At 39.0% G+C, this 18,418-nt stretch overlaps 1 protein-coding gene across 1 annotated transcript in view; it reads left to right on the forward strand.

The window, feature by feature from the left end:
- Positions 1-18,418, forward strand: part of DNAH11 (dynein axonemal heavy chain 11) — a 395,178-nt gene that overhangs the window by 96,953 nt on the left and 279,807 nt on the right. The window contains exons 10-22 of the mRNA XM_073581471.1: positions 1,367-1,483; positions 3,081-3,218; positions 3,308-3,426; positions 3,577-3,772; positions 3,997-4,101; positions 6,304-6,699; positions 8,565-8,897; positions 10,590-10,844; positions 10,931-11,100; positions 13,571-13,793; positions 14,642-14,758; positions 14,865-14,951; positions 17,334-17,492. Of these exons, the coding sequence (XP_073437572.1) occupies positions 1,367-1,483; positions 3,081-3,218; positions 3,308-3,426; positions 3,577-3,772; positions 3,997-4,101; positions 6,304-6,699; positions 8,565-8,897; positions 10,590-10,844; positions 10,931-11,100; positions 13,571-13,793; positions 14,642-14,758; positions 14,865-14,951; positions 17,334-17,492 (2,415 nt within the window). The remainder of the gene's footprint in view (positions 1-1,366; positions 1,484-3,080; positions 3,219-3,307; positions 3,427-3,576; positions 3,773-3,996; positions 4,102-6,303; positions 6,700-8,564; positions 8,898-10,589; positions 10,845-10,930; positions 11,101-13,570; positions 13,794-14,641; positions 14,759-14,864; positions 14,952-17,333; positions 17,493-18,418) is intronic.

The raw sequence follows: 18,418 nt of genomic DNA on the forward strand, positions 1-18,418 counted from the left end.
CCCAGACTCGCTTATAGATATTTTAGGGACATTTTGTAGAATCGACTCCCATTGGTCATCCGTTATAGCTCCCAAATCCCTCGTCCATTTAGCTGTCGTCATCATCAGATGTCTATCCAGAAACGTTTCTAACAATCCCCTGTTAATTAGCGATATGAAACCTTTAGTGCTCCTCTGTGAACCAATTATATTCAGCATACCGTCACTCTGTATCACAATCGGTGACCTTCTCTACTGTCTAGAAAATGCGTGCCGCAACTGCAGATACTGATAGAACATAGTACGTCCCACCGTCCAGCAGCTGCGACACATACCAGATACGTATTCTCCTCCATTGTCCAAAATTCCGTAGGTTTAACAATACGGTCAACTGTGAGTCATGCCAAATGGATGTGTATCTCGTTTATTCCCCTTCCAACTTTTTAACCCACCCAGCCCCCATTCGACTTAAGATAGTGGGACGCTGATGGGTTTTGTTTAATAGGAAATAATTCATTTTCCTGTATACTGCAATTTTGTAGCTTTACAGGATATAGATCGAGTGTTCAAGCCATCACAGCAGGTTCTAGTTCCTAGGGGAACTTAAAAATAAATTAAAAAAACATAAGAATATTTTTTAAAATATAATAAAGGGTTTTCCAATATAAAGTTAAAGAAATAAAAAATCATGATATTTTATATATTTTTGTCCATAAAAGTAAAATCTTTCAGAATATAAAATTATTTAGCCCATACCACAGTTTTGCTGTATTTATAAAAAATCATGATCCTTTGTGAACACCAGCCAAGAGTACTGTCATAACTGGCACCGGGGGGCTTCAGCAGACCTCTGGATGTCACGGCAACCATTCCGCGCTCCAGAATCGCGTACGCGTTGCTGGGTCATTAGTGTGTCCCAAGGGACGTGCCATGTAAATGTTGCTGTCACAGATTTAACACAGCCATTATCTGCCGGCCCGCATCAAGATCAGGGAGCCGACATATGATGCATCAGTCATCATATGTCTATAAGGGTCTAATGAATAGCTATGAAGACTAAATCCAAAAATCAATGGCAGAATTTAGTTTTTATTTTCCATAATATTTTTCCCCACTTCGAATTTTTTCCTTTTTTTTTTTCAGGATTTATTCTAAAGTAAAATAGTGAAATTCAAAACCATATGTTATCCAACAAAAACCAAGCTCTCATATGGCTATGCTGACGAAAAAAATAAAAGGTTATGTCTCTAAAAGGAATGGAAGAAAAATACTAGTAGAGACCAAGATGCTAGCTTCTAAATTATCGCTGTAGCGATTTGTGTATGCTGTTTTTGTGTAAATTGGTCTTTTAATATTGTGAAATATTTCTTTTAATACTTTTTTGCAGGAATTTGAAAATGATTACACAGAGTTTAAAGCCAAAGTTTTAGACCTCGAGACTCAGATTTCAACAATGATCTGTTTTGCTTTTAAAGATTGTTCTGGCCTGGAGTCTGCTTTCAAGGTAAACCTGTGTTTAAAGTGTGAAAAAAGTTGTCACTCTAGACAATTCCATAAGATGGATATATTTATTAAAAAAGCAAGAAGTAAAGCAGCTGAAAGCCTAATTTTAATATATGCTTTTCTTCAAATAATCAAATTTTATGGACCATCCGTACAGTACGATTCTATGGCATTTAATGTTTTTTTTTTTTGTTTGTTGTTTTTTTTTAATTGGTTGTATTAGGTGAGATATTGACTGCTTGTATGGAATTTTTTTTCTACAGATGCTGAGCGTTATTTAACACATTTGATTATTTTGAAACTTGTGCTTCATGTGTGTGATGGATACATTTATGCAAAACAATTATTGTTGCTTTAAAGGGGTATTCCCATCTCCAATATCCTATCCCAATATGTAGTAGGTGTAATAATATTAATATTAGCAAATACCTCCTATTAGAAATGTAGGATAGTTCTTCTGATTTGCTGTGTCGCTTACCCCATGTGCAGGGCATTGCAGTAGACCACTCATATAGTGACTTAGTTGTTGGTGGTCGTAACCATGGATGCCTACGCTACTGCAATGTCCTGCACATGGGGTAAGTGACATAGCAAATCGGAAGAACTATCCTACATTTCTAATTGGACGTATTTGCTAATATTATCATTGCACCTACTACATATTGGGATATGTTCTTGGTAGATGGGAATACACCTTTAATCGAAGTATTACTGACTGATGGAAGACTGTTTAATCATATGTAACAGTCTGATTTTGTGTGTATAAAATAACGACCACAGCACTTTTATGGTCACTTTTTGGGTGGCGAATTGCAGTTGAAACAGCCGTGCTAGATTTTTCTTGTTCAGGTGGCCACAAATATAAGCTAGAAGTAGGTTGATGCTTGAACAATTGAATGATTGTCTGGTGAATGATGATTTTGTAGATGCAGCCATATACATTTATGTTGGATCATCTGTACAATTGTTCATTAACACTGTACAACACTTTTTTTCTCTCTCTTTCCTTCTTTCTCTCTTTCTTTCTCTTTCTTTCGCTCTTTCTTTCTCTTTCTTTTCCCTTTTTCTCTCTCTCTGTTCTTCCTTTCTCTCTCTCTCTGTGTTCTCTCTCTCTCTCTCTCTCTCTCTTTTTTTCCTTTCTCTCTTTCTTTCTTTTCTCTTTCCCTCGCTCTCTCTCTTTCCCCCTCTCTCTCTCTTTCCCTCTCTCTCTCTCTCTCTCTCTCTCTTTCCCCCTCTCTTTCCCCCTTTCCCTCCCTCTTCCCCAGAAGAACAAGTGACAAAGTTCAACCGAAACCATTCCCATTAACACCAACCAAATCCGCACAGCAAAAACGCATTAAAATCCACATGAAAACCGCAGGCGTTTTTCCCTGCATTTTTTGCCAAGAGATGCTGAATCTTTGCAGAAAATTCTGCAGGCTAATCTGCAAAGTGTGCACATACCCTTAGACATGAGAACTCATCCACCGTTGTACTGCCTCATAAAAGACTGACCTCTAAACTCCGCGTTTCTATCATTTGTTGACGTTACTTTCAGTGAACCATATGATTCTTCATTGTAGATTTTATGTTGTGCTTTATTAATTATTTTTTTTTAGCTCTTGGCTATTGCTGGTTATTTTCTTGAAAGGCAGACCATATTGGATTTATTCAGCTCAAACTATTACACACTTCTTCAGATGTTTAGTAACGAACTTGACAAATGCAAGATCTTGTATGATGAGCAAGTGAGTCAGGTGAGTACCAAATCATGGTAAAATGTTATATCATATTATTCATAGTAATATTCCCTAATTCGAATAATCTTTTTTTTTTTTCTTCACAGATGGAAAATTTTATTGTACACAAAAATATGCCACTACTTTCAGGAATCCTAAAATGGTCCAAGGAACTGAAAGACAGGATACAGACAATGTGGTCCAACTTCAGGTTCATCCAGCATGAGTACGCTGCTGTCATCTAGTACTTGTCAATACGTAGGCTTGGATACTTGTAAATGCATCCATGTTTTTGCGAAAATTTGTCAATTTGCTCTCATCCAATGAAATGAGCATTATTTTCATGAAAACCCATCCTATTCTTCTATCTGTTTAGAAGCATGGAAAGTCCAGAAGCTTCATCCATTTATCAGAAATATATGGAGATGATGACTTTGCTAGACCAACACGAGGACAAGGCATATGACCAGTGGATATCTCAGGTGGATGATATCTGCAACTTCAATCTAGACCAACCGCTGATAAAACGTAACCATGATGATGGTCTTCTCAGTGTGAACTTTGATCCTAAGGTAGATGACCTTTTTTTGTTAATATGGAAATAAAATTAAATTAATTTTTTTCGAGGTATGAGGGGCTCTCCGAGTTCGGTTTTAATTAAATGGCCTCCATAAAATTTTTCGTACATAAGGTGTTTGGTTTTATATTGTAAATTTCAGTTACCAATTTTTTTTTGTTGTAATTTTACAGAAAAAATTTGCCATTTTACTATTTTTCTGGCTAATTCTGTCTGCAGTTAGTAGCGGTATTAAGGGAGGTCAAATATCTTCAAGTACTGAATCACACAGATCTACCCAAGGCTGCTTTAGATATATTTGAAAAAAAGGAAATCCTACACAAGGTATGTCTGTTTCATGGTAACATTTAAGATTTTGTTTACAAAGTATTTTATACCTTAAATCATCTGTCAGAAATAAGGAGCTTCAAGGTACACAAAAAGGTTTCAAATCAATATGTCACTAAATAAACTGCATACCTTTATTAAATAGATTTATTTGACCTGATGAGACTAGTTTATTTACTATTAAAAATCTATATAAACACTGGATATGCTACAGGTGTATAGGATAGGAAAATAATCTTAAAATGAAGGATAAATAAAAATGTAGGTTAATATGACAGTGAAGACCAATCTGTCTCCACACTCACCTGATCAGCAAACACAGATGAAGGGTGACACAGGTGCAGACACAGGTGCTGGTCAGGTGAGTGTGGAGGTTAAACCTGAGATGTCTATATCCAGACCTGGTTGGCCTTTATCTGCGCTCACTTCTTCTGGCTCCATGGGAGTGATTCAGTAATGTTTCATGTACAGATTGCATTCAATATGGTCTTGCTTTTAATGCATTTAGGAGACCGTAATGGCTCAGCGAATATAAAAAACGTAGAGTAGGACTGCCCCATATGAGATTGCCTTGGCGTGGCGGGGTGGCTCAAATGATTGATCAATTTTTTGCCAAATATCTCATTTTGAATACAGATAGAAATTAATATGTGCATATGCACTTTATGTATTGCGTTCTGACCATAAGCAGCGTTGGCTTCTCCCCTTCTTTGCTTAATGGTGACTGTAGCAGAAAAAAATCAAAATGCCAGAATTAACTTTTTTTTTGCAATAAGAGGCGACCAAATCTTCACATTTATCCCAAAACTGTATCAATAAAGACACCAGCTTATGGTGCAAAAATTAAGCCATCACCCAGCCACAGATCCCTAAAAATGAAAACGCTACTGTTCTCGTAAAATGACAACAGACACAAAAAAAAAAATTTTCATACAAATTTCGGAGAATTTTTTCACCACTAAAAAGCAAACTATAAATGTTTGGTATCTGTGTACTCGTACTGGCCTAGGGGATGATATTGCCAGGTCAGTTTTACCATATAATGAGCATGGTAAATAAAAATCCAAACAACAATAGTGGAATTGCTATTTTTTGGCAATTTCACCGCACTTGTAATTGTTTTCCACTTTCCAGTACACTATATGGTAGAATCAATGGTGTCATTCAAAAGTACAAGCCGTCCCACAAAAAAAAAAGCCCTCATACCGCCATATTGACGTTAATATTAAAAAGTTATGGCTCTTGTAAGAAGCAGCCGAAAAAACAAAGATGAAAAATTGGAGGCCTTACTAGTGTGAGACATGCAATGACTGACCGTCTGCTCTCCTGATCAACATGTCTCGCACTGGTAATACTCCTTTCATTTAAAATAAGCTCTGTACATGACTTATGAGGGTTCATTCTACTGACAGATTTCTTCAAAGGATATGAACTCTTTGGGGGCAGTTTTTATCTTAAATGCATGTATTTTGGTCTAAAAATATTTTTTTCTTTGCAGTTGGGTTTGAACAAAAATGTTGCACCTTTTTTACTTTAAAGGCTGTTTCCCTACACATTGCTGGCTACAGAATGAGAGTCTGTCAGTGAGCCAGTTTGATGGACCGTTTCTAACATTTTCCATTATTTGTCTTTTACTGAACTCTTCTATTCTGATTTATGACCACATGATGGTTGAGCTCAACTTTGATGTGGTCATAAACCAGTTGAGAGGAGCTCGGAAGAAGGCATAACAGCTACAGTCTCCCAATATGAACCAGCAAACTGACAGATTCTCAGATTATTCATTCTGCAGCCACCAGATTATTCATTCTGCAGCCACCAATATTCAGGGAAATATTCAGCCCCGAAAAGTCAACTAGTACAAACTTTCAAATCCAACCGAATTGCAAAAATTATTTGTAGGCCAAAATATATGCATTGTGGTTAAAAAAAATAAATATAAGTAAATAATGCTCCCCATACCTCAGAGGGTATAAAGTCCAAGGGTCAACTTATTGGGTGTAACTTGCAACGTTCAATGCTGCATTAATGATCAGAAGATGCAGTTTGGGCCTATAGATAGAAGACGATGAGTTTGTGTGGGTAAAGGTGTGCAGATTGTATTATTCTAACTTTGAGTCATCAAGTTGCCTTATTCACAGCTTTTCATGATTCTATTACAGACAACCTAATTATTACCATTTCTGATTTTTGTAAAAGTATATTGGCAGCTTGGCGCTCGCGGTCCATTGGTACAATACAGTGAAGAAGACCGTGCTAGAAGTGGAATACCCCTTGATTAAGGATGACATGGCGGCTATCGATGAACAGCTACGAGATGCAGAGGAGCGTTACATGTGGAACAGCGGAGACTGCTGGGACTACATTGTACAAGTAAAGTCCGTTATCTGTGATTTGGAGCGGAGATTACAGAAATCTAAAGACAACATAACAACAATGCAGCAGATTATGAAGTCATGGGCCGAGCAGGCGTTGTTTTCACGGAAAGACAACAAAAAGGAATCGCTCATTAATCTGGAAGACAAAAATGAAAGATTAAGTAAAAAGTATAAATCCATCCAAGAAGATGGCGGCAGACTACGCAGTCTTGCTGAGGTCTGTTACTTTTCTTTAAAGTGTACCAATTACCTGTGGGAAACTTAATTTGACTGAAACCAACTGTTAGCTAGAAAAACCAACATCACCCACACATAATTTCAGTGTTTTCATATGCTGTAGCAATATGTAATGCAAGTAAAGCCCTTTCCATAATTAACTACACTTCTTCATCTAATGCATGATAGTAGATGATGAGATTAAGCATAACTAGAGTTGAAGGAATCTTTCAAAATTCGGTTCAGATCACGATCGGCGTAAGATATATTGTATTTGTAATATTCGCCGAACATCATTGGAGTCAATGGGAGTTGAAATGATCGAAAATGTTCGGAATTGATCATCAAACATAAATTGTGCACGAATCGAGTACTAATATTAGTGCAAGAAAATCACTGCACACGTACGAGTCGGAAATTATGCTTCAAGTGAGGATTTATTAATAGTGATTGGTGAAGCGACAGGCAAAAAGACGTTTCAGCCAGTTAATAGCCTTGATCATAGTCGCCCATTTAATGAAGCATCTTAGGTCAAAGATAGTTATTGTCTCTGTGGTGTAGTATTTCATGCAATATGATATTGTCTATCCCCACTGGTAAAGACTGGACTTGTGTTAAGGTGAGGTACCCAGAGCAATGGGTTCCATATTGGACAGGGATCTTTTCACAGGTGCTGACAAAAGAAGGTTCCAGACAGTAGGTTCTGGTGTGGAGCTGTTGCTATCTGTTGCTGGCACAGTAGTAGAAGCTGACACTTCCATGTCTAAGTGTGGACTGCTTCCTGACACCCCCTGCTGCTCCGCTGGCACCGGGGGCCCCCATATCAGCTGCCCACTGGCTGGGGGCCCCTGGAGCAGCTGCCTATGCTTGGGCCCACCAGAGACTCCTCCGGTTCTTCGGTGGGCCAGTCCGACCCTGCGTGGGCTTCCTCGGGGGCAAAAAATATTTGATGGCTAGCTCTATATACCTTTTATGTTGCCCATGTCAAAGGCTTCTGTTGGAGGTACATCACAAGGAATACTCCCAGGCACAGGATACTGTATACCTTCAGTAGACGTGAAAAGCTAGATGTGAACAGAGCTTTAAAGGGGCATTCCCATATGCATTTATCACATATTAACATTATATTTCACAAATGTCTAAAATACGTTGGTCCTACTTCTGGAACTTGCACCTTTTCAGAGAATGAGGTCCTTCCAACCCAGATTAACTCTGATGAGGTGGCTGCTGCATCCAGGTAGAAAACTAAATGGAGCACATTGCAATACTCTGTCCATTCACTTCTTTGGGAGTTGGAGAAACAAGTCCATACACATGACAGACCTAGCTATTGAAATGGTTGAGTTTGGTCTGTAAATTGAACCAAACTGGAACAAGCCTCCTTTTTTTTTATTTCTTTTTGCGATCCATTGGTGCCATAGAGCCATGGAATGACAGGTGTCTACAATATGTGCTATGTACTAGAAAAATTGAACTTGTGGATTCGACCTAGCCATGCAAATTATAATCTTCCAACAATAGGATGAGCCTGAGAACCTACTATATACTGTTCATGCAGGGAAATTAATAATACTACAGTAAGCAATAGACTCCAGAACTCACTCTAGTGGAGGCAGATGTTATCTTTAAGTTCTATAACGTTGATCCTCATATTGAAAAACTGTGTCTTCAACTACCATAAAAATGGGTATTTCATACCCCCAGGATTGTGCTTAGCATAGAGTATAATTACTGGTAAAACTGTTCTGTTAGATAGGAGTAAAATGTATTTGCTTGTCTCTTAAATTCCATCTTCTCCTCCTACATTTCATAACATAGATGAATCTACCATAATTTGTACATTTACGTCAAATCATTTTTCGCCAGGAAAACATGAAACTCCTAAAGGCCGTTCCAGATGTAGATGCATGGAAAATCTATATGGAGTACATGGACGACATTGTGACAGATGGACTCTATAATACTATTTTTCATTCTTTGGAGTTCTTTGTAGACAACACAGATGATAGATTAAAGCCAGCTCCTTTATTTGAGGCACAAATGTGTCTGAGTGGTAATGAAATTGTATTTAAGCCCTCTTTACAGAAAGAAGATGGAGATGGTCTCTATGACCTCATGGAAGAACTTCTAGGTGACATTTTTAAAATATCAGGACACGTGAAGAGAATTGCAAAACATTTTGGTGAAGACAATTACCAGGTAATTGCCCAACAGTTCTGGGAAAAGCTCAGAAAGTGTTAGAAAATTAAATGATAAGACATGTTTCTTTGTTCTAAGGGACACTGTTAGGGTCTTAAAAAAAGCAGAACATAATAAGAAGGTATGCTATGATACCCTGAGATATACCCCCTCTCAGTTCAATATCCCTGATTATTACTGTGTAATAAAAATCAGCATTATAATTATAATTTATTAGTATAGTGCCATTTATTCCATGGCGCTTTACATGTGAGGAGCGGTATACATAATAAAAACAAGTACAATAATCGTAATACAATTTGCGACTGGTACAGGAGGAGAGAGGACCCTGCCCGCGAGGGCTCACAATCTACAAGGGATGGGAGAGGATACAGTAGGTGAGGGTGGAGCTGGTCGTGCAGCAGTTTGGTGGATTGGTGGTTACTGCAGGTTGTAGGCTTGTCGGAAGAGGTAGGTCTTCAGATTCCTTTTGAAGGTTTCCATGGTAGGCGAGAGTCTGATATGTTGGGATAGAGAGTTCCAGAGTAGGGGGGGATGTGTTGGAGAAATCTTGTATGTGATTGTGGGAAGATGAGAAAAGAGGGGAGTAGAGAAGGAGATATTGTGAGGATCGGAGGTTGCGTGCAAGTAAGTACCGGGAGACGAGGTCACAGATGTGGATGGCTTTGTATGCCATGGTTAGGGTTTTGAACTGGAGTCTTTAGGTAATGGGGAGCCAGTGCAGGGATTGACAGATGGGAGAGGCCGGGGAATAGCAGGGGGACAGGTGGATTAGTCGGGCAGCAGAGTTTAGAATAGATTGGAGGGGCACAAGAGTGTTAAGTCCCAGTCACACACAGCGAGATCGCCATCGAGATCACTGTTTTTGTGACGCCACAGCGATCTTGCCAGCGATATCGCTGTGTGTGACATGTATCAGCGACCGGCCCCCCGCCGGGTATCGCTGATCGCGCTCGAACGTCCAGGGCCATTTTTTGATCGTTGGTCTCCCGCTGGCCTGCCGCGCGCCTCTTAGATACCTGCTGTTTACCTTGGATACCAGCTTGCTCGCTGTTCCTGATCGCTAGTGGGTCTGTCTGTGACAGCTCGCCAGTGATCAGCTAACTATGTCCCAACGATCCCATCCACGTCGGATCGTCGGTGGGATCGCTGGGACATTGATGCATGTAAAGGGGCCTTTAGAGGGGAGGCCACAGAGCAGGAGGTTGCAGCAGTCAATATTTGGATTGATTGATGTCATTTTCTTTCCTTTACCTCACACGTCTAACTCAGACCTGCATAGCTACTTCTCCCAGTCACGACTTGACTCTTCAGAGTTTGCTTTGTGTAGTGTTGATGCCCCTTCTGTTCCGCACCCAATAATAGTGGCTCTTAGTAATTAGTGACCCTGTAGCCATAATCTGACAACTTGATGCTATTTGGGGACAGAAAGATCATTTTAACAATCATTCTGTTACCCTCTGTATTTGTTGAACTTTTTAAACAGGCTAATGAATGATTGCTGATTGATTTGTTTTTATGGTTAATGGGCGCTCGTTACCTAGCCAAAATAAGCCGCTTTCCTTTAAGCCGGTATATTAGATTTAGGGAACCCCTTACCTAACAGTCTTTAACGAGTTTGCTCTCAGGAAGTGAGCTTTAGCAAGAAATGTTAACCGTGTTAATGTTCTGGTCTTTTCTTATGTGTCACAGAATGACCTAGATGAAATGAGTGACCTTTCAGAAATCCGACAAGGAATTATGGAGAAGGTTACAATTGTTATTAGCAAAGTCTTAGATTACAGAAGCACATATGATTCCTATTCTTACCTGTGGACAGATGACAGATCAGAGTTCATGAGACAGTTTCTTTTATATGGTCATGTGTTAACATCAGAAGAAATAGAGGCCCATGTTGATCATGGAGTTCCAGAAAATCCACCCTCCATAGATCATTTTAAAGACCAGGTAAGAAGTCACCTTAAATCGGGATCTAACTCGTCCTCCACTTATAAAACTGCAATAATTTTGAAATTATTTTATTTTCTTTCTAGATTGACATCTATGAAAACCTTTACACCCAGATGTTTTCTTCTGAGGATACCATGGTTTTTGAAAGTTGGTTCAGGCTGGATTTAAAACCTTTTAAAATGAGCATGCTTGTGGTTATAAGGAAATGGAGCTGGATGTTTAAGGAGCACCTTCTCAGATTTGTTGTTGACAGGTGAGCAGTTACTGGATATTTTTGGTAAGGCTATTTTAGCTAATTATTTCTGAGGGCAATCATTCTCATAATATTATACAAAAATACCAGTTCCACATTGTTAATGTAGCCATATATTTTAGAGTCTCGTCTTAATATATATAACAACGATGGCTAGAGTCTGAATATGCTAAAAATTGTCAAAGTTTATTTATTACAACATAAAGTAACAATCACAAAATGCATAATAATACATAATTACAGGTACAAATGTGATTTGATCCCTAGGTAAAAAAGCAGGCCGGGGAATAGGTCAGGATATAATAATATGTACAACTGAAAATAGTATTTCCAAATCTTATGGTATCATAGGAAATATATGGATAATCTAGTGCCCATATTCAGTATAGCCCTATAATGGTGAAAAGAGTCTAAACAATGGGACAGTTATCCAGTGCCTATCAGATGGTAGCAACAGACTTATGTTGGACATATTGTGTATTATAAAGGTAACAATTGAAAAGAGTATGTACCCATTGTGTTTGTTGGTCCTGCCTGATCCACGGCCATGTTCCCCAACGCGTGTTTCGCGACGATGTTGCTTCCTCAGGGGACGTGGGTCAAGATTATCAGATTTTCTACACTTGTATAAAGCACCACGCCAAGGTTTTTAGTTTTTAATTTGATCACCGGAGAGGTGCAATTATTCCTTGACCCTAGTATTATACTCGCCAGCCACCGTCTTAAGCTGTTCCTGGCTACGGTCCAGCGCCGCCATCTTGTGACTGCAATTTCTGACTTTCTGACTTACCGGAAGTCAGAGGTAATGGCCATAAGTACTCAATGTAAATCTAAAAGAGCCTTTTTCTGGCTCTTATAGACTTACATTGAGTCGTGACATACGGATTGCCCAACAAACACTAGAGTGAGCCACAGGTCACAACCTGTAGAAGACTGACCGGAACGGCACAGATAACGGAAGAAGATGGCGGCTGGTAAGTTTAATACTGTGGGCAGGGAATTTAGGTTACTGACAATAAATCCAGCAATAACGTAAAAACCCGCTGGAATGGTGCTTTAATTGGGCCAACAAAAATATTTGTTATATCTTTCTTATTAGGGAAACCTAACCTCTTCCTCACTTCAAACTGTGTAAGGTCTCCTTTAATATATTCCAATGTCTTTTCAGTCACCAAATTTTTATCTAAGACAATAAATAAACAATAGGAAGAAGAGAAATCAAACATTTCTGTCTCCCTTTGTTATCTGAGACTACATGCTGTGATAGGGGACAGGGAGCAGAACTTACCACACAGCATTCTTGTTAGCAGCGAATCCAAGAAGTAGTTGTAGAAAATGATCTCAGAACTGCTCCTTTGTAAAACTATATTGCATGAACATAATTTTCTAAGTAGGGTTTTTTTTCCATTGACGTTAGCTGTAAGACACAAATACAACAGTAAAAAGTTTTTAAACATGAATTTCCTTTAAATATGTGTCTAGAAATAATATTTTTTTTCATGCTATAGTATCTTAATTTTTATTTCTGCAATATTAATTTGATTCTGCTTTGAGTGTTAGTGCTAATACATGTGCTGTGTTAATGCAATGCTTGAATTCAATGTCAATTGTGCATAGTTAAAAAACAGAATTATTTTACTTCTCTTTTATTTAATGCGCTTCTACTTTTGGTTTCAACAGCAGCATAAACCCAGCATGTGTGAGAACACACTCATTGCTTCCACTTTTAATAGAGACAAGGCATATGTGGGTCATCCATTTTCAAGTGGATTCCATATTACTCCTGATGGACTTATAAGCTTATAATGGGGTCTATCTGGGTTGCAATATTTCAATTGGTTTGCGTGGGTTTCCTCCGGGTTCTCCGGTTTCCTCCCACACCCCAAAGACATACTGATAGGGAATTTAGATTGTGAGCCCCATTGGGGACAGCAATGATAATATGTGCGAACTGTAAAGAGCTGCAGAATATGTTGGCACTATATAAAAATAAATATTGTTATTATATAGCTCTGTCTACTTACAATTGCTCATTTTGCGTTTCTACCCAGTGAATTCTTCTCTCTTCTCTTTTCTGTGCTCTATGTAGAAACAGAAAGTCTTCCCTGTCATGAGTCATCCCCCTCTTCAACTCCTGACCCAGCTTCTCCCCACTGCCAGGGTCTTTTGCAGGGAAATTTGACCTTCTGTTTCTACATAGAGCTTAGAAGGATTCAGCTGGTCAGTGTTTAATCTTGTGATGTCATAGACCTGATGGAAAAGAGACACATTAACTGGGTAGAAAGGCAAAATGAGCAATTGTAAGTCCACAGTGCTATATAATATGATTGCAATATATTAAGATGATACAAATTTTGATGGGAGAAGGAGTGTTTCTTTAAAGAAAAATACAGAATGGGATAATTGCCAGTGTGAACAGGGAATTACATTTTTTTGTGCACTGATATAAACATGTTTTGCATTTTCTTAGCTTGTCTGACCTGGAGGAATTTGTTGAGGTTACAGATGCTGGTCTTCAGCAGAAAGTGCCAGAAGGAGATTACAGTGCACTCATTGGCGTTATGGAGCACATTTTGGCTGTGAGAGACAGACAGGCAGCAACCGATGAGCTCTTCGACCCGATTAAAGAGACCATTACTTTGTTAGAAAGTTACGGACAAAAACTGCCAGATCAGATTTACATACAGCTGGAGGTAAATTTTCTCTGTGCATTACCAGCTAGTAGTACCAGTGCATTTAATCCAGAACAGATACATAGGTAGGAATATGCGCCCTATAATCCTATGTTAAGTTTACACAGTCATAGAGATTCTTAAAAATAGGTTAAAGCACAATTCATAGAAAACAGTCAGAGATCTGGTTGAAAACCTTTTTTTGTAGCATTTGTGTTGAGTTTCCTAAAGGGCTTGTTCTATTTTATTAAAAATGGAGGTCAAGGCTGCTTATGCTTAAACTTACAAAGCTGTATTTTCCCCTAGCGCCAACTTTCCCCTGAGTTTTATGTTTACAGGGTATATAACGGTGACATCATATCTACAGCACGATTATTGCAGCAAATCAATGTGAATAGTTTTGTGCCACCAACGTCAGCATCGACTCTGAGCCCAATGACTGACTGCGGCGGTCACGTGCTGTGGATGTGATATCACTCTGCAGCCGAGTAAGCAAAGAACTCCAGCAATCTGTGAAGCTGGAACTGCAAAGGTATTTTATTATTTTAAAGTATAAGCAACCTTGACCACATTTTTCAGTGAATCTTATTATACCTTCTTACTTGCCCATACAAACCTAGCCAAAGAACAGAATCCTTTCCGGGGGCATTTTTTAATTTTGAGATTTTTAAAGCCTAGTTCTTCATCTTCCACCTACAATGTATTTACTCTCCAAATTTACCTATATGCAGACAGTTATCTCTTTCTACCTCGTATATAAATTATGTAGCAAAACGATAAAAAAAACCAAAAAAAAAAAACCTTTGCATAGGCTTTCCATGTCATCTCAATATTTGTTTGCACTCATCGTTTCATATTATCTCCTGCAGGAGCTGCCAGAAAAATGGAACAACACCAAAAAAACTGCAATTACTGTGAAACACGACCTGGCTCCCCTGCAGATAGCAGAAGTGTCTGTTGTCAGGAAAAGATGTGCTGCTTTTGATGTGAGTAAAGTTCTGTATCACACTATGTACAGTATTTAATCATTCAGCCAGCAATGTCACAAAGTCACAGACGTCCACCTTACTCTATGCTTCTGTTACTTTGCAGATGAAGCAGAATTATTTTCGAGAGATGTTTTGCCTGGAAGCTCCATTTTCATATAATTCCCAGAATCCGTATGTTCTACTGGATAAAGTATGTAGAATAAGCTGTTAGCAAATGTTTGTAATGAGATACTTTGGATATTTTATAGGAGTTGTCCACAACAACCCATTCTCAATCTCTGTGTTGCCACTCAGTAGTAACAGAGTATATGTTGGACGAGTGCTGTCAAAATTTGTTTTTGGAGTTATGACCGCTCTGGTTCTGCTTTAATTTAAACGTTGTTTTTACTTTTGGACCAGCGAGTGTTAATGTCAGATTCCTTGCTGGCAGCTGATGTGGGTGGTAACCACACCCACCATTCTTTTAAATAGTCACATGACACATCAGCTGACTGTTGGTGATAGAGTTTTTCTCTGAAGCCCAGCCTAGAAGTTTGGAGCTCTCTGGTACCAGCGGTGTATCTGCTACTTCGGTGGACTTCGGTGTCCTCTTTTCTGTATCCTCTGCTGTTTAGAGCTTGGCAGCAGAGGCTGGAGATAAGTTTTTTTTTTTTTTTGCTCCTTTCCTTATCTGTTTCATGCTTGTTACTACCCTCTGTGGTGTTGATCATCTGCAATGTAGAGGCTAGCGTCTTTGCCGGCCAGTGCACTAATCAGGGTATAGTGAGGTGACAGCTAGGGACTAGGCACATGATGGCGGCGGTGGGAAGGACCTGCATAGGGCGTTAGGTGAGTTTAGGGATAGGTACGGGTTGTGGTTAGGAGGTGCCCCATCCCTAGCTCCCTATTGTTAGGGCCTTCCTCTCCCTTTTTACATCGCGTTGTTTGTGTGTGTTGTGCCATCCGCCAGACTTTCCCATCCCGAGCGTGACAAGTGCTATCCAATTATTTTATTAAATAGCACGAAGACCAATGTTATTCAATGGGGCAATGCTGATGCACTATTTTTTTCGCTGACAGAATCTGTCAGTGAAAGAAATAGTGTAATTCTGTGATTTCACTTTGAAATCGGAAGACACTCACCCATTCAAGTCTGTGGGTGCATGGAAGACATCGGAATGTATTTGGATTGCATCCTATTACAGTCCCGATTTTTGCGGACTCAAATTCTCTCATCCTAGAGGATCGGATCACACTATGCTGACACTCAAATCAAACTCTGATCAGAGTTTGACTAGAATGTAATTTGCATAATCGGCCTGATTCTCTCAGGGGACGGAGTTTACGGCCCTATGACCATTACCTTATAGTCATCTCTGGTGCTGAGCTGTTCCAGCAATGTTGGCACAGGCTCTCCCAGGGCTCGTGTGACATTGGCCACAACGATCACGTGACATAACAATCAGAGCTGGCTTCACTATTCCCTTCTTCCAACATATCTGAAAACTAGAGGAAGTTAGAGCTGCGGCTGCTCTCTTACCTTCTACGGGTGTCAATTGCATCCATAGGATAGGAGAGCAAAGCCAGCACTGACTTGCTGCAGGGATCACATAGCATATGTCATATGAGCCCTGGGAGAACCAGTGCCAATGAAACAACGCCACCTTCGGAGGTGAGAAAAAGTGTTATTTTATTGGAAGGGGGAAACTTAGGGATTGAAAAGGGGTTGTTCGAGTAGTGGACAATCCCTTCAAGTTCTATCATAGCAGAAATGTATGACACTGTAGGGAATTGCAAAACCAAGAAGAAAATGTGTGTAAGGACTAAGTAAATAAAAGGTGATCAAACATCTTTATTAAGTTATTGGTAACAAAAAATGGGAAATAAATAACAAATTATATAAAAATAGACAAAAAAGGGGGTGGTGAGCCAATAAGTTAAAATTAACCCAAAGATCAAAGACAAGAAAAGGTGACACATAAATGGGAAAAAATGCATTCACCAGAATATTAGTCACATAATAGGTAGCGGAGATAGTATTTTTCCAAAAGTATAAGTAGCAGAGAAATAAAATGCATATCAAAGAATGAACACCTAGTTAATTCAATTGCAAAACAAGTAACAAAAAAAAAAAAAGCTATGAAGTGAGGTGCCAACAATATTGAAGTCCCATTCAATAAATAATGTAAAGTACAAATAGTGCATATAGTAAAAAGGACATATTAGGGCTCACCCACCAACTACCCAATGCGCATTTCATCAATGCTTCGTCAGGGGTGGTTGTAGGTAATTGAGCAAAGCAGAAGGAAACACTAATAGTTTTTCCGTCCCATAAGAGCGGTTTTGTGGAAAATGGAAAGCATTACTGTATGTACCTGTATAATAGTTGCCTGCTTCTTTCATGATTGCAAGCAAAACCATTGGGAAGTTCAAAACACTTTGTGATGAAATAGGTCCATTGGGGAGATGGGCTTCCTAAAAACGTCTTTCCTTTCTTAAAATTCACAGTTGACCCACTTTCATTTAGTAAGCAAATGTCCTAAATTTGTCTTCTATCACTTTAGAAAAAACGACGTCTGCCTTTCTCTTCCAGGCCAACCAAGATCTACGTACCCTCGAATTCGAAGTGAAACGCATACGTGACTCAGCTGATCTGTTTGAAGTAGCCGTTCCCGATTATAAGCAGATGAAGAAATGTCGCGAGGAAACTAAACTGCTTAAAGAATTGTGGGATATTATATATAATGTTCAGGTTTGTGGAAATGATTATTAATATTTTATCTACCGCAATATGTAAAAAAAATAATGTCAAATAAACTGGATCTGCCAGTGATCCTGCAGGTAGATATCGAAAGTCTATGGCCAGCCTTACAATGCTCATACACTTCAGATAACTGCTGGTCTTAGAGATCCTGTCACCAAAATTTTTCATGTTGAACCTGTGACACAATATAATAGTGGCTGCAGAGAAGAAAATTATTATTTATTTATTTTTTTAAATTTCACCCCTTCATTACAAAAGATATTAGTTTGTATTCTCACACCATACATCTCCATATACCTTGAGCCAACACAAGTGGTAAGAAAGGACACATCTGTATATTGCGCCATTAGACCAGTGCATGCCTTCCTATCCTACGCAGATACATAAACTAGTTCTGTCAATATCTACCACTATTAAAAGTTAAGAGATGAAAGAGCGTCTACCAAACTACAGTGTAATATATTATCTAACCTATTAGATTACTTAGGAAATTTAAAGGGGTTGTCCACTACTGGCCAACACCAAGTTAATCACTTCCAGGCTCCATAGATAATAGAAATAATATATATTTGCTTCCCACAGCAGCACAATTCTGAGGATGTTGGTGCTTCTGTTCCTGAAAGGTTTTGTGACGTTGTTGTATCATGTGACTTATGCAGCCAATCAACAGCTGCTGATTGGCTGCAACTCATCAATATTCCAACATAATAGTAAAGGTTGCTTTTGATCAGTGCCTGCTGATCGGTGTCTGTGATCATGTGACACAACAATATGTTGTGACATGGCGGGAAATGCAGCGCCAACATCGCTGGAACTGTACGGCCATACAAGATGAATGTAGATTGCACTGCCGGACGCAAACAGGAGAGGGCGCCTGTGCAAGAACAATATATAGGCCCTGTGCAGTCCAGTAG

The sequence above is a fragment of the Dendrobates tinctorius genome, unplaced genomic scaffold (assembly GCF_039654945.1).
Source record: "Dendrobates tinctorius isolate UK_male_01 unplaced genomic scaffold, ASM3965494v1 ptg000070l, whole genome shotgun sequence".
Lineage (NCBI taxonomy): Eukaryota > Metazoa > Chordata > Amphibia > Anura > Dendrobatidae > Dendrobates > Dendrobates tinctorius.